Source organism: Alternaria novae-zelandiae (assembly GCF_023758075.1).
Source record: "Alternaria novae-zelandiae strain BMP 2774 chromosome Unknown scaffold_13, whole genome shotgun sequence".
NCBI classification, from domain to species: Eukaryota; Fungi; Ascomycota; class Dothideomycetes; order Pleosporales; family Pleosporaceae; genus Alternaria; species Alternaria novae-zelandiae.
The window spans coordinates 67,040-83,434 of NW_026056973.1; the positions used below are offsets into that span (position 1 = coordinate 67,040).

At 53.3% G+C, this 16,395-nt stretch overlaps 3 protein-coding genes across 3 annotated transcripts; all 3 read left to right on the plus strand.

Annotated features, from left to right (window-relative positions):
* Window positions 1–71: 71 nt before the first annotated feature.
* J4E88_006529 (uncharacterized protein) lies at window positions 72–1,238 on the plus strand (the record flags this gene model as incomplete). The annotated part of the gene is made up of 1 exon (XM_049400154.1): window positions 72–1,238. One exon carries the CDS (start codon window positions 72–74, stop codon window positions 1,236–1,238), a length of 1,167 nt encoding a protein of 388 aa, XP_049253773.1.
* Window positions 1,239–3,228: 1,990 nt separating this feature from the next.
* On the plus strand, window positions 3,229–3,991 carry J4E88_006530 (uncharacterized protein; the record flags this gene model as incomplete). The annotated part of the gene is made up of 2 exons (XM_049400155.1): window positions 3,229–3,677; window positions 3,922–3,991. 2 exons carry the CDS (start codon window positions 3,229–3,231, stop codon window positions 3,989–3,991), a joined length of 519 nt encoding a protein of 172 aa, XP_049253774.1.
* A 711-nt stretch (window positions 3,992–4,702) lies between these two features.
* J4E88_006531 (uncharacterized protein) lies at window positions 4,703–5,745 on the plus strand (the record flags this gene model as incomplete). Its single annotated transcript, XM_049400156.1, has 4 exons — window positions 4,703–4,706; window positions 4,920–5,018; window positions 5,121–5,410; window positions 5,479–5,745. 4 exons carry the CDS (start codon window positions 4,703–4,705, stop codon window positions 5,743–5,745), a joined length of 660 nt encoding a protein of 219 aa, XP_049253775.1.
* Between the last annotated feature and the right edge of the window lie 10,650 nt (window positions 5,746–16,395).

Consider the following 16,395-nt stretch of genomic DNA (forward strand, 5'->3'; position numbering starts at 1 on the left):
GTGCTTCCAGGTACACGGCATGGACACTGGACGCATATACCAATAGGATATACTAGGAGACCAATCCCAATATGAAGACTCGAACACACTATGCAACACTTGGGCTGGCCCCGAACGCAACACCGGAAGTCATAAGTGCAGCGTACAAAGCCCTGGTGCTGAAGTACTTTGATGAGCTCCCGGAGATGGCCGGTGCCGAGGGCGTCGCGCGTGCTGCTGTGCTTGGTGAAATTCATGAGGCGTTTAATGTCTTAGACGACCAGAGCCAGAAAGCTGTCTACGACGCTGAGCTTGCAGGGAACGATGACGAGGTCATTGACGAAGCCTCTGCCTTTCACCATTATCCTCAGCCTACACTGGAGCACTGCACAACAGCGCCTACGATACAGGAGCAGAAGAACTCGATGCGCGCTCGGGTACGTGAGCAAGTCAAATACTGGCGAGTGCTGCGCGAGAAACGTCGTGAGGCCGAGGCACGTCTGAGTGCAACAGAGCTCAAGAGCCTGGTGGAGATCTGGGAAGAAGCCGAGCTCGAGAACGCAGCCGATCCTATGATGAAGGCTCGATGTGCCACCGCCACTTACGAATACGTGGATGAGCTGAACTCTCGTGAGCGAGAGCATGAAGAGCGGCCAGCAAAGCCTTCAACACCGAGGCGCACAACAGAGATGCCCGCAACGCCAGTCGCGAAGAAACATCGTCCGAAGACACCATGTGCGCCCACAAAGTCAATTGCTCCTGCACGCATATCGTCATCGATCAAATCAGATGTTGCTGCCCGAAAACCCCGTTTTGATGCATCGCCGACACCTGCACCGTCCTCTCGTGTAGGCGCGCGCGCCGCCGAGCTTGAACGGGCCGAAGAAAAGCGGGTCGAAGCAGCCAAGGGTGGAGCCGAAGCCCGCAAGGAACGGAAGGCCCAGATTGAGGCGGCCAAGCAAGCCGCACTTGAGAAAAAGGCGGCCGCTGCTCGTACCTTCAAGGCGGAGCTGAAAGCGGCAGCTGACGAACGGGATCGTGCGAAGGCTGAGCACATCGCAAAAGCCCGAGCCAAGGTCCGCGGAGGACCAGTTGACATCAATGATGCTACTGGTGATTTTGTCGCTTCTGGAGAACAAGAGGGTATGTTGTCGCATGGGGTTGATGCCTCCGATGAGGGTATGCCGGAAGACGTCAAGCTACAAGCGGACAAACGTTCCGATGCATGTGGCACCGAATACAGTGACCTCTCTTACTAAGGAGATTACAGTACGCGGGTAGTTGCGTAGATGAAGATGTATCAAAGCACACTCTATGAGCGTGTTTGGTACTGGCTATACGGTGTAGCGCGTGGTGACACGTAAGCCATGGACGTGATTTTCCCATCCTCTTCTCTGATTTATATTAGTCAATGCAAATAACACTGAAGCAAACCCGCTCACCTTCGCTCTTGCCCATACGCATATCCAATCGCCATCTTGTAGAGAGTCAATTAAGTTCTCGCCACGTCCAGAGCCTTCGTTGCCTTCCCATGTTGGATTTTCTCTACATCCCCAGACAACACGATATCTTCGAATGAAGTCGCCATCGAAGACAGACGTGGCTCTTGCGACTTCGTTGCCTTGCAGATACCAAGCGTGTTGACCTTCAATACCCATCGGGCGTGACGGGTCATCATGTAGAAACGTCATAGCCCGCATCTCGTCGCAGTGTAACCTCTGTGGCTCCGTAGTCGATGGCGAGCGTGGTACATTGCTGAAGCCCAGGTCACCGCATATGCTGTCTATGACGCTGTGGATGTTGCTTTGGGGGTACATGTTGTCCTCGAAGTTTTCAGCGACGGTTTCATCGTCCATATCGCCGATCGGAAACTGCGGGCGCACGATAGAGACCTCAAACCATGAAGAGGTGTTGTATGTGCCAGTTGTACCCTCTGTTGTCCAGCCCTGGTCGTGACTGACAATCAGAAACTCTATCTCTTTGAGTCTGGGCGTTTCGTGATGCGTGGTTTCGGGCTTGTCAAAGATTATCCTCATAAGGGGAGACGCAGCGGAGAAGTTGTCGGAGAACTCTTCGTCCAGAATCACGAGAGTCCTGTCATTTTCATGGACGTGCTCGACCCAGTAACGAGCCTTGTCCAGAATGTCGAGGACGAGTTCGTTGGGAAGTCCTAGGCGGTGATGGAGGAGGGCACGGGTGCGATGAACATCACGGCGACGGGGCACGAAGGGTCTCATAGAGCTGCTTTAGTAATTGGCGCTTTCGGTCGGTCGCAGCGCAGAGGAATCAGGGTTGAGAGGTTAAAGAGGGTCGCTGTGGCATGTGTGCGAAGACACCCAATGGCAGGAGGGCTAGTGGAGAAACAGGCTTAGTGTCGCCCGCACCATCCCCCCGACGAGCCGAGAGTTACCACGGATCGGCACGCATGACAACTGGCGCATTCGGCCCTGCTGCCCATGTTTAGCTGGATCCTTATTCTAACCTCAGTGGAAATGCGAGACACTTCAGTATTGCATGGCATTGCCGCTGTTGGTGTGGCAGGCATGCGGCGTCCAGCAGAGCTACGGTGACTCACCGCAGGAAGCTTCTCGACCACCATCCCGCAATGTTTGTCCACACTTCAGGCCATGTGCACGCGTTCTTCTACGTCAATTTCTCGAAATGTCTTGCATCAAATCCTCCGTTCATGTCAAAATGACATGCTGTTATTGGCGCGACAATATGGTAGGTTGAGGAATGACTCGGTCTCTTCCTTTCACCTGCAGATCGTCTTAGTAGACTACACTCAGTCGACTTGTTGCGCACAACACTCATATAGTGCACAAGGTTTTCAACGCAGTACCATCGGCTCAAGAGTTTCTACTCCGACGTGCTCGCGTTATGGAGCGTCTCTCATACCGCGAAGCATCCGCTCAAGACCTCGCTAATACAACCGCAACTTTCAGTGTCATAAGTAGGTGCCTTCGCGCAGTGACTAAGATTCCAGCGCTTGTGAACAGTGAAAGATTCAGACGAATCCGACTGAACTAGGTTCTCAATCTTTCATTGCTCCTCGATTAACTTCTAGAAAGAGAAAGCACCACCCTCCAATAGATTCAACTTATTGTTCACGAGCAACGCTATAACAACCACAAGTCATTCAAGGTCATCCCTACAAGCTCAAATCTCCTGGGATTACATTGCTGACCATTCTGTAGTCCCTCAACCTTACTACCTACTCCACCGCCAACCCGACGAAGATTCACCGCAATGTCCTCAACCAATACCGAAGAACGTACCCGCAAACTATGGCAAGACAAGCAGCGCCAGGAGCACGCGAAGATGCGTCTCTGCGACGACCTTCAGCGCGAGGCCGTGACATACAACAACAAAGCTCTCCACTATCGGCAAGAGCGAGATTTCTTCCAATCAGTTCGAAATGGCGTCCGTAGGCAGGAGGCTCAACTTTCGCTTGTATGTACTTTGGGCAACAAGACACATTCTTCCCTTTCAGTATTCATTACCCCGAATCGGCAATTCGCTAATGAGCTATTGCAGGAACAATGGTCAGCGCATGCGGTCGGCAAACACTACGACCTAGAAAAGCAGATCAAAAAGCTCGTCGTCATCACCGCGGCCCGCAAGAAGCTTCAAGAACAGCTCGGTATGCCTGCTACTGAGGATGGATATGTTGACTGCGGCAAGCATGCTGGAATCGGGTCAGTTTCGCACTACTAATACATTCAAGACATTTCGCTAATGTATGAGCAGTACGTCATTTCTTCGTTTGTACATGTCAGCAATATAGATTGGGAAATCGACAACAGCGCGCTACAGCCTTGATTTATGAAAGCACTTGAAGCCGCGTCTGGGATGGCGCACTCAACAACTTCCTGTACCTACTGACATCTTGATAGGCAATCGATACCTGCTGCTCAATCACGAGCTAGATTCGACGACCAGCGTTCGACACTACATGGACGAGAACATGGGCGGTTCTTCGCTTTTCGCGGACGAGGAGTGGCGGTCGTAGACACCATTGGGCTATACTGCTGGGCAACTTCGGTTGACTGTAGCTTCGTGTTGCGTGTGCTCGTCGAAGGGTTACAGGCGCTATATCCTGAGATGACGGGTGACTACCGGAGGGGGGAGCGAGCTGCTTTAGTATCTGTAGTGATGGGCATCAAAGTTGTAGGACGAGGTTGTAATGAGCATAGTGGATATGATATGAGTAACAGTGCAACGAGTGTTGTGTTAGGAAAAGGGTGTAGAACTAAATAGGTAGACTCGTCGCAATCGGCATCACCCTCACATATTTACACCCGCCATGAAGCAGTGACGATAGTTCTGTTGGTTTTCAAATCCACAAGATGTCAAACAGCCACTTATATTCTCCTTTCCATCGCCCGTGACCCCTGAAAACATTAACATCATACCGCTTTTACATTTTAACAGAAGCTCTGTAAGCCTGTATGCCCACGTATGCTCGCCAGGATTTCGTATTTTTCGTCCACGAGACGCCTTTCCCCAAAGACGCAGGAAAATGTGAAAAAGGACGATGAAGTGGTCGGCTTGGGAAGGAAAGCGACGTGGAAGATCGAACAAAGAAGGGAAACAAAGAGAACATGCTGAGAAGATGAAGAGTCGCAGCCGGGCGTAAATCATGATTTCGTGACATGAGGCTGTCGTTGCCAAAGCAGAAGCGGCTTCAGTCGCATAGCTGTAAGGTTCAGTCACGAAAGAGATGCGTGCTTAATGCAGGGGTTCATTTGCTCCTCGTCCGGACGTGAACAGCCGTCTGAAGTCCAATGGTAGCTGTATATTGTGTGATAACCTAGAAATTGGAAAGAGACTTTCGCAGGCCCTTTGCATCTTCTCCTCGTCGTGCGACCCGTCGCAGATGCAAAATACCTCTGTAACGGGTGTGTAAGAGTTTGACGAGTACAGTCGAAATGTCATAGCGTCGGGTCGTATTGACGAAGCCTCTATCAAGACGCAACTCCCTCTCGCTACCCCGCCACACACCCGCACCACCACGTTCCGATTTGACCAAGACTTTGGTATCTTGTTGAGGATATCTCTCCGAACCCCATAGTAAGTCTTTTTGCGCGAGCGAAAGCGTGCTTTTCGACCCGCGACTGACACCTTTTGCTGCCTTACAGACCACCGTCCCTACAAGCACCCCGCGACCGGACACGAAGCCGATACTCGTACATACGAGCTAGGCATGCCCGCGCCAGAGATAAAGAAGTCGGATGAGGCGACAAGGAGGTACTTGGCCGATACACGCAGAGATGAGGTGGCGAAGATGGTCATCTGCGAAGGTATACAGCGCGAGGTCGTAGCTCTCGACAGCAGGGCCAAGTACTGGGGAGAGCGCGCCGCCCACTACCAGACCTGGGGAGATCGGCGAAGACAGAGGCTTCATGCTCGGACTGCCTTGAATCTTCAAGTAAGTCGGGATTCGAAGGCACATCCGCCCAGCCTAGAAAATCGTGGCTAACCAATCCTCTGCAACAGGAAGTTTTCGACAAGAGCGCCACGGCCCGCGACGCGCAGTTCGAACTCGAGATCAACATTCTCCTATGTTTGACCCGCCTCCGCAAGCTGTGTCAACGACAGCTCCGCATGGCGCCGACGCGGGTCGAGTACATCTACAACGGCAACACCTCAAACCGGGGCGAGCGCTTCGTACTCCTCGACCCGGAGGTGGACTCCGCTACAAGTGTCCAGAACTACATGGACACTCGCATGGCCGGATCATCGTTGTTCGCGAACGAGCTGTAGCTCCCATTGGCCTTGGCCTGATGTAGGGGCGGAAGACTCAAGGGGGATTGACGCGACAGCCCACACTGGCACCATTGGCAGTACCCTCGCGCCCGATAGCTCGCTCCGGACTAGACCTGGGCATAGACGGGGTGATACACGGCGTAATGGATAGCTCTTAGTACCTAGACAACGGCGTCGCGGCGCAGAACCGTATCAGACATGGATAGATGAGGCAGGAAAGATACATGGATAGAAAGGAAACCCATACCTACCTTCGCAGCTATGCAGCAGTATCCACACCATGGAAGTTTGAGGCATATCAGCAGCATGCTGGATCGTGAGGCCTACGTGATGTCTACATCTTTGTGCTGCGCATGCCGTCAGGTATCCTCGAGGCCCTCAAGGCGAATGTTGCAGCGGTCAAGTGCGGTTTGACGCTTCTGAAGTCGACCAAGCGGTGCGTATCGCTTCATCTCGCGTGATACCCCATAGATCGTGGCCGTAGAATTGCAGTAGTACTTCGCGAAGCGCGCATATAGCAATTATGCTAATATTGCGCTTGGAGGGGATTAAGTCGCAGCCGCGTCCTGGCCTAAGCCGTCCGCGCTCGAGTCCTTCAGCTGGCATGTCATGTCCACGCCGACAAGCGCAGACTTGCTGTCAAAGCATCTTACCTTGAAGCTGCATCTCTCCTAAGTCTCATCCCTAGACGCAAAAGGGCAAAGTCCAAGTAGACGTCCTTCGCAAACGAAGTTGCTGCTGTTGCTGCTGTTGCTGCTGTTGCTGCTGTTGCTGCTGTTGCTGCTGTTGCTGCTGTTGCTGCTGTTGCTGCTGTTGCTGCTGCAGAAGCGAAGACTCGAAAGAGCGGGCGTGCTGAACCAACCCGCCTCGCCTCTCGAGGAAAGCATACAAGAGGAACTCTACACAAGCACAAAAGGTTGCACCTGCCTCTAGATAGATATCACATCTTACCTTAGCAGTGGAATAGCAATTAGAGAAATGACAAGGCTGCACCAGCCTCTAGTCGCACTACGCTCAGCTTCAGCTTTCGCGGTGCAAATAAGATAACAAAAAAGAGCAAAAATACGGACTTTCAACCGCGGGAACTCCACCGCCTATTTTCGAACCCTGGTGAATACACAAGTTAGTAACTGTTTTCTGTCAAGGCCTCATCGGCCAGGGTACGACGCTGGGTCACCATCCCAACGCCGTACGAGATATTGGCAAGATTAGAGCAATTATATAGCCAAAGGACTTCGAGGTTGCTATGGTGGCCTTTGTTGATTTTCGAGGCGCGAAGGGGCGCGTGCTTGTGCGGGGATTACGCGGGGCGGGGCAGCGGCGGCGAGTGCAGAGACTGCTTCACATCGTCCACGGCGGCGAGGAGGCAGGGGTCTGCCAGTGAGACGAAGCTCCGCTTAGGCGTGAGCTGCTGCTCGTCGCGTTGAGCTCGCTCCTGTAGCCTGAGTTGCACGTTCTGGAGCGTGTGTGACATCTCAGGCCATGTAGACAACCAGCCATGACATGTACGTCAAGCCCGGTATGATCAGGGTAGCCTCGATGGCGCACATCTCCTGGAGCATTGAAGACTCTTTTAACTCGTGGTGTTCGCGCTGCATGCCGGTCCGGTCTGACGTCGCTCATGTGTGGCAGCGGATGTCCGCACATCCAGGTCTGCACCCACGCTTGCACCCACGGCATGCATTCGTTCAGCGTTGCGCATCGAAATGGAAAGGCGCAACTGCAATCATGCAGTGCAAGCACGCTCGACAGTCGTGAATGCATTCGATGCGCCTTTGTGGTGGTACCCGGAACAAGTTGAGACGGGTTATGGGTGAAGTTGGCCACACGCAGCAGCATCCCGTTATTGCTTACCTCGCCTCGAGTCCGTGATGTCGCGCATTACTCTTTGGCAGTATGTGATACCGTTGTTGACAGTCTTCGACTCTTGAGCGTGGCTTCGATAATGCCCGAGCCCATGTCCGCAGTCGTAAGTTTCGAAATCTTGATACGTGATGAGCTATGCCTTCTCTTGTCCCATTAAATCCGTGTAGCGGCAAGCTGGTAACCAAATCCGATACATCGAGCCGTGAGTATTGAAATTGTATAGCATAGACCCATTCTGCATACATGGTGAGGTACTACCTGAAGGACAGGCGTTGGAGTCGTGTTCCGGGCGAGTCAGGCTTGGCTACCTCCAAGCAGAAGATGACAGAGTAATGACGGGATCGAGGTGAGTCCTGAAGTCTTGAACAAAATTCCGATCGCAGCACCAGGGTTCTGTCAAGAATGATCACTTGACGGGGCGACACGGATGTGATATGTGGTCCTCTTAGGTGAGAGACTTTCTCACCCCTGAATATAGCGAAAGTCAATCCCGCGGGTGAGAGATAATTTGTCGAAGAGCTTTCGAGACGATTCGGATGAAGCATATACTTTTGGAATGATGTATGCTAAGGCAAACAGCCAAAGGGCGTTGACTTGAAGCACAGCCAGTTATGCTTCGTGACGCTGTTCCGTGATGATGGCGGATCGATGGCGGACTTGGAAGAGACGACCCATGATGTGTGACCCATCAAATCAGCTTCATGAGGGCTTCTTGTCGAGCTAGCCCCTGGACTAACTGATTCTTACATATTCCGCTGGGAGACGCCGTTGCGCAACGAACATCCTCTTCATGGAAACATGAGACGATGCAAAGAAGGCCATTAAGGGATCTCCGTGTCGAATAGCGTAAAGTGAAATGCATTTCGATGCGCGTGCCACTCGACACCAATGCATCAAAGCCGCAGATTGTTCAGCAGCCCGTATGTCCGCTGCTCAAATGCCGAACGTTTGCCTACGTCTTTGGCCATCTCCTCACATCGTTCAATAGCGAATTGTTGCAGGACATTGTTGTTGTAGATCATGTCCGCGGTATGCACCTCATCGCGGTTCTGGAGATGAGTGCCACTCGGCGAACAGCAGACTTGCGCCACCTTCAGGCAACCCCTGACAAGCCCACATCGTGTGGCGTCTTCATAATCGCCAAAGTCCGCACCAAGACCGATGAATAGGGGCCTTGGTATCTAGATCATGTCCAGTTGCAGCGGTGCAGCGGTGCAGCGGTGCAGCGGTGCAGCGGTGCAGCGGTGCAGCGGTGCAGCGGTGCAGCGTTGCGACGTTGCGACGTTGCAATCAGACAAGGTTGGTCCTTCGAGCTCCTCCAATGGATATGATCATGTTTGCGCAGTCAGAAAATCTGAAAGAAGATCGACATGCTGCCGGTTGCTTTTAGATGCTGACTCCAGTCTTGAACTTGAGGCTCTTGCAAGGAGCTTGCGATGATGTCTCACAGGCGGAGATGCTCGGAAGTCCGCTGTCGACCAGCCATGTAACATCTACAACAGATGCCAGCTTCTCTAACTTCGCTTCCCTCTAGAATGGCGGACAAGCAAGCATGCGCATCAAAAGTGGCTTCAAGACCAGTATGCGTTATGATAAGCTGAAAGATAGCGCATACATGTCACCTGCTAGACCATCTGTATGCCACATCTACCAAGTCATACCCTACAGGGCATGCTTAAAGATGCAAAAAGAGATGTGAAAGCATCTGATCTTGCGCTGTGAACAGTTGACCAGATATGGGTTGATTCGATGATGTATGGTGTGTGGGTGCAAAAGCAAAGGCAAAAAAAAGCCAGGAATTACATGCTACTCAATGGTAACAAGACACGGCGGTAAATCGAACCTGGGTGTTGTCAGCCGACCGTTCACAGCTATGAACAGTGCTCCAATCCTCTAACCAGTGCAGGGTTCCTGGCGGCCACTACGGCCAGGGTACCAGACACCTGGGACCTTTTGATGGAAATATCCAGAAAGTCTTTGTATATATAACGACAACAACTTACTTTCGGTATGTTTGGTGAAGGAGATTGGCGGGATCGTCTGATTGGCATCGCGGGGGTGTGGGGCAGGCACGGCGGCGACAGGGTCACCATCTAGGCACTTTGCGTGACCAATGGAGAGGCCGTCATCGGGTAGCTCCTTCTTCTCCAGCATCTCATGCCTGTCTTGCTTCTGTACGTCCGTCGTCCTAGGTTGGGTCGTTTATAGGGCTGGCCATGGACAAGCCCTAAATGGCGGCCTTCACGTCTTGCAATTCGACTTGTGTTCCGCCCACAACAAGTCTCAAGGCATCTCCGTCTTGAATTTGAGCCGTCCACCTGAGCTGCAGCTTGATGCAAATATATGGGAAGCGTGTCATCCAGGGAGCTGCACCGACTTGTCGCGATCAGAAATCTCTAAAGTTTGTTCCGCAGCGAGACACCAGTACACTCTGTGCCTATGTCTGAGGAGCACTTTACAAGTATGACACTCCATCTCATCACGCTGATTGGGTTGTGTAGAAGCAGCCTCATGTTTGCATGCGCAGCGCAGGTGCACGGCCAGCGCACAAACTGTAAGAGTGGTCTTGAAGCCCCTGCATCGCCATTCTTGTGACGTCCCGTCAAGAGACTCGATACGATGGAGGCTCTACGTGCGGCTTTTGTTGTTGCGCCGCTCGCATGATGGTTCTCACGTCTGCAAAGTGCGAGTCTTGTTGACCCCCGTGGTGTCCGCACTCCATCACCTCCGCCACCCCAACACCTCCCACCGCGACGACGCGATAGCAGTGTCGTCAAGGCAGAGGCGTCTGACGCAGAAGACGTGACGACGAGAGGAAGGCGAGTCGTTTCCTGTCGGGCTGACTTGATCGCAGATCTTATCGATGTCCAAAACTCCCAACGCTGTCTGTCTGCGAAGTCTTCAACACCGCTGCGATCGGCTCCGCCGCAGCAACGGTCATTCTCGACTTGTTCGTCCTTGGAACATTCGATCACGAGCGCTACTTCGGCGCCCTGCTTTACCACGCCGATACGGAGGCACGGAAGCAACACCGACAAGCTGCATCGCCCCGCCAGGCGCACGAAAGACCGCATCCTAGATCCATGCAGCACCACGAGACACGGCAGAAAGCGATCCCCAGGCAGAGCATCTCGGCACCGGATCCACCAGACTGCTTGCAGCGGTTCTGGAGCCCACAGGAAGCCGCCGTGGCACTCGATCCTTCTTCATCACCGGACAAGCTCAAGGGCGGGGGTGAAGCCCTGCACACGCGAAGATCGGGCGGTCCCTCTACCATCGGATAGATACATCCCACAAGCCGGCAATATCGTACACCAAACGCGCGCCAGGATGCAAGACAGCTTTGTCGCAATTGATTGAGGCCCGCGAGTCGCCGCGACCAACGATGCGAACACCGCACAAACATAACGTAGTGAGGCAGGCGGAAGTCTCCTGACTATGGCTCTCCGGCGGCGTGAACCTCTCAGCCACCGCGAACATCGGCGCTGAGAAGCCTGCGCGAGCAGCTTCAACAGACGATATCTCTCGCGACACAAGTGCTCAGCTACTCAGCGGATGCACTGGGAAACAAAATTGTCGGTCCTGGAGCTTGACATACCGGTCCTGGACGTGGCAACCACCGTATCGATGCCATGACTAGTGGCGCCGAATGAAGACCTGGACGGATATCTCGCTGGCGAATCTGACTTCGGCTGGACAAGTCTCCTGCGGTTGGGCGCCGTAACGCTGGTTTGCGGACTTCGACATTGGAGCCATGACCATAAGAGCTTGGAACAAGAGCTCAGACTGTCGATACATGGAGGTATCAGACTTGCTCGTACGTTTCAGTATTTGACATCTTCTCAAAGTACGAGGTCGCAGGTGACTTGTTTGCCATGTCACTATGAAAAACTTGCCGATGTGCCCAGGGGAACGGTGTATCGAGCACGCAGTCGCAACAGACACATAGCGTGTCGAGGGCAGATGGGTCGTTGCGGTCGCTAGACTCATGCATCTGCTCCTTTGGACCTAATGCTGATTGGACGACCCGTCGGCATCGCCAAAGCATTGGTGAATGTAAATCCCAAGGAAGTTTACCGACGGCTGGAGGACCTTGCCAGCCCAAGACCAAAGGGGCCAGACAGGTGGAAAAACACCAAGACTGTCGACCGACGGTTCGAAATGCGTGATTTCAGCACCTCTATGCCGACTACGTCAGATACCGTACCCTGTGGTTTCTCGTTGGAGTAGTCTGATCGACTGATGTTGAAGAACTAGCCTGCACTTGTCGACCCAACAAGCGTATGCAAGGCTCGGCATGACTTCGTCGATGGGCCCCGTGGGAGAATGCGAGACCCTACATTCGGGTACAAGCTGTCACAGCTGTCGTCAACGTGCTCGCGTATCCAGTCCAGACACGATCAAGGCCGACGAGATGGCGGGCAGTTGCTGATGCTCTGATCCGCAGTGGTGGCTTGAGCTGGGAGATCATATGCTCGCTGAAGGTCAGACTGTAGTGCATCCACTTCTTACCTGAGGTGAGACACCCCATAAGGCCTGATCGTTTTGCAACAGTCTGTAGCATCAGATGCAGGCCTTGCATTGTTGCCGACTAGTAGTAATACCATCGGAAGCCAATCTTATCCATGCGAGTGTGGGCGTAGATGACGCTCTGAACGCCAAAGATTTCGCAACTTTCGATTTGCAGCAAGACTGGATATATCCTCGTGTGCCTCGAGCACGCGCAAGAGCCGTTGTTGTAGCAGCGATTAAGCGGTTCGATGCGGGTTCCGCATCGTCTGCCCATCCGATCCTGCTTTCTTCTGTCGACTGGTTCTGCCGTACAACGCGCAAAGCTCTTGGGATTTGTAACCCTACGCCTGATGCAGGGCTCAGTATCAGCATGGCGATGCATCATGGCTGTTGCATGACGAAGACTGTAGCTGTGAAGAGCATGCCTGCGAGCTTCCACCGAACGAACAACAGCGAGACGATGCGAAATCGTGTGTCGAATTGCGGACCGAACAATCGCTCCAAACTTCCCTCTATGGCCCATAACCCGCAACGTACCCATTACCTTCTCTTGCCAGATCCTCTGCGACACAGAGATGGACGTTGTGTCGATGCGAAACAGCCGAAGTATGGGATTGTAGTACTCGCGTACTCGATGTCGATAGGCAAGGGAGATCGTAGTTCGTGAACCTTCGGCCGTAGGACGCTTGTGCAGACAAGGAAGAGCCCGATTGGCATTTCTCGGAGGTTTGGCGATGCCAGCATGGCTTCGGCCAACACGCTTGCGGTGAGCGACGGAGAGAGGTCTCGCTCAAATGTTACCTAGAGTTTTGGTAAAGGTTACAGTGCGAGGCCGAACTCCGGAGGGTCAGCATAGTCAGAGCTATACCACCGCTTCGCCAACGGAGGTTGGTGGATAGCTGCAGCCAAAGGTGGAAGCCGACAAGGTTGCCCGAGTACTCAAGTACCCTGTGGCTGGTAGTTGTTCGGCCTGCATGTCTCTCCCTGAAGGCGTTGTAGCTTCCTACGTCGAGGGAGATGTTCATTCGGAGCTTGGCCAAGCGAGTGGTCTCTTCCGCGGAGGTCTCAAATCCGGAACAGCAAGAGTACCGAGCAGACGGAGTGGCTGCAGGTATAGAGGCAGTCGAGGTGGGATCGCGAGCGTTCGAGGGGTAGGTAGGTGATCCGACGCAAGCTGCATGCAAGGTGGTCGCCGCTTGGAAACATCTCCGAAGCTTGTTCGAGGCTCGATGTCCATGGAGCTGTGAACCTGGCAACAGAAGTGAAGTGCGCAAGCAAGCCAGTGTTGCTTTGCCTTTACCAAGCTCCCTAAAGAAGTTGTCTCAAGGCATGTTGGGCATGGGAGAACGACGCGGACTGCCGGGTGAGGGAGAGCGTCGCGTTGAAGCACACCAGCTCGATCCAAAGCAGCCCTTCCTGGTATCATATCACCATGTGCCTTCCTGAAGGTGCCACTATAGGCGAGCGGCAAGCTGCCAGCTGCGAGTCGCGGTCGAGGTCGTCGTCATGGGTGTACGGCGGGTTGGAGGATGTCTTGCTGAGGAGCCATCTCAGCGGCTGAGGCGCTGGGCGGACTCGGAAGACATATGCATCTCAGAGGCTCGAGTCTTCATCTCCATATCGTATAGCGAACGCGTCGTAGCGATGTGGAGCCGATTTCGTGGAGCTGGTGGTTGGTGGCGAGTTGGTGTGTGGGCTGAGGCGAGAAATTCAGGAGGGAGGCGCGATGGTGATGCAGGTCCATGCGGACATGGCGGACTCCAGGAGCAAGAACAGCCGCACCGTGCACACAGCAGCTGGCAAGTAACGACTCCGTCGTCGACGTGTATTGCACAGAGCTACTGCATCGATGCAAGTCCGCACGTCAGAGCAGAGAGAGTCGGGCCGAATCCTTCGCCCAGAACTTAGCGAAGCCAGCCCCGCGGAGACACCACGCCGTGGACCGACTGCAAGACAACAGCACTGAAGGGATGCATTGCGTCAGAAAGGTCGGGAGGAGCAGCCTCCTCATCGTGGCAAGAGCTACTGGGTGTACCGCATCTGGAATCGGGCTCAGGAGCAAATGCATACCATGTAGGATAGATGCAGGCAAGTCAACCCTACCTCAGCCCTACTACAATGCAGACAGATGCTAACACTCAAGCAGATAGTTCCTTAGATACAGCACTATATTCGTAGACCCAAAATATACCATCTGTTGACCTTCCAATGTTGTGCACCTGCCTGCCTTGTGGACGAGGTTCTGCCAAGGACAGGAACCGATGGGGCATCGTCCCTGCTGAACGCCCTCCTAGCGCCAGAAACTCTAATCGCACCTCTGCCCAGTCCCTCCACACCCCTCTTGTTTACTGACCACCCCTGCCTCAACTTCCTCTGCCACTTTCGCCAAGCACGAACCCCCTTCCCATTGCCACAACTAATGCAGAAGAGCTTCTCGTACGCGTCATTACGGTTCAGATCCCCTGGATATCCTCCTGAGCGACACAGCGCGTCGCCTGCCTCCATCGCCATGCATAGTCATCGCCGGCGCGACCAGCCACTTCCACAACCGCGTCTGAATTCCCCAGCAGGCGCGATGGTAGCTCTGAATCGTAACAGGCTATGCATATCCGCTTGATCTCCGTCGGGGTATCCTTTGCAGTCTGGCCTTCGATGAGGCCCGTTGTCGTTTCGACATCAAGCATGCAGACAAACATCGCACACTGATGACCTACAGCGCTGCAGCGACCACACCGCTTCGCAGAAATATGATCGGGCCGCCCACCTCTCCTCTGCCGACTCCCCATCGTTACTCTCGACTCTGTCGCTCGAGCTCATACTCTGCCTGCGTAATGACGGTACAACTTCGATAACACAATTAGTAGTATGCTTCCACAACAAGCTATCAACGCTTCCTTGTAGGCTGTATCGACGTCAAAACCACGCCTACCCCTTGAGCGTCACCGCACCTTTGGACTCCGCACCAATCTTGAAGACCTTCCTTTCCATTCATAAACCCGTGCTTCGGGGTGGCTATCGACTGCCTAGGAAGTCGAGCAGAGTCTCAGACAGCTGTACAAACCCACAAAGGCGTCTATCTAGCATGCCAGCGCGAGTTGTAGATATTGCGATCATCAGGTCCAAAGTTCAAGTATCCGGCAAGGCTCATGTACATCTTCCCTCACAGAGCTCTCGCCTTCAGTTCGGAAACAATGCCAGCTGGTAAACCCATCCGGCAGTATGTAAAAGCTTCTATCGCGCGCACCCAACATCTTTGGACCTTTTTCCGGATATTCAACAACATCAAACCCTTGGCTACGGAGCCTAGCGTCAATACCTGTCCTGCCCTTCTCATCAGGCTTTGGGCTAATGTCCACGACTGAGTAGTTTGCCATCCGTTTCCCATTTGGTATCTGCACCAACCTCGCGGTAGGCTTCTTCCACTTTCCGGGCGAAGGGTAAGGTTGACTGATGTGAGATGTTCCCTTACTCTGTCAAGTCCAAGTCCGGGCATGTCATGTTCTTTATATTGTGGGTTTATGATTTTTTCACTTCCACGCGCTCTTCTGTTCACACCTGGGCCTTCGATCCACCAGAAGCTTTCCTGCTCTTCCTCTTGAACATACTTTACAAGCCACTGCTACCAGCCATTGCACTCCAGTGCTGTCAGCTTGTTCAGGTATCTCGTTCACATCATGATCGAACGAGACAGGCACACTGCTAGTCACGCCTTTCTTGCGAACAATACCAAAAGAGATGGGATTTAAAAAAGCCTTCTTCGGGACTCAACAATCTGGACCTACGAGCCATTAGCACAGGACCCGCAAGGTGGGCTCAGTGAATACTAATGGCCCGTAGCCACCACAATAGGCAACGTAGATCCACGGCGAGACAGACAATACAATACGTCTTTCTGATTGTAGTCAGCTCATCGACGCCGACTATCGGCCTTTACCGCCAGTTTGCCGCCCGGATTTCCACGTCACCAAGGGTTTGAAGCGCGGGGTAGGACATGTACATGTACCTTTGCTCACGTGGTGTCGCTCAACCAGGCTTCGAAACACCATCAATCCGCGCCGTTACCGCTTATACCAAGCGTCACTGGGACTTGTGGATATATATATATACATCCTCAACTTACCTTGACATAACCTTTCCTCATCCACAAAGGCTCTTGCGACCACATCATCAGAACTTCAAAAGCAAGACGTCGCCCTCTCACCTGGACATCCTCGCTTATACCGTTCAGCAATACGACTGTATCCCCAACCAACGTTGACAATTGGAGGT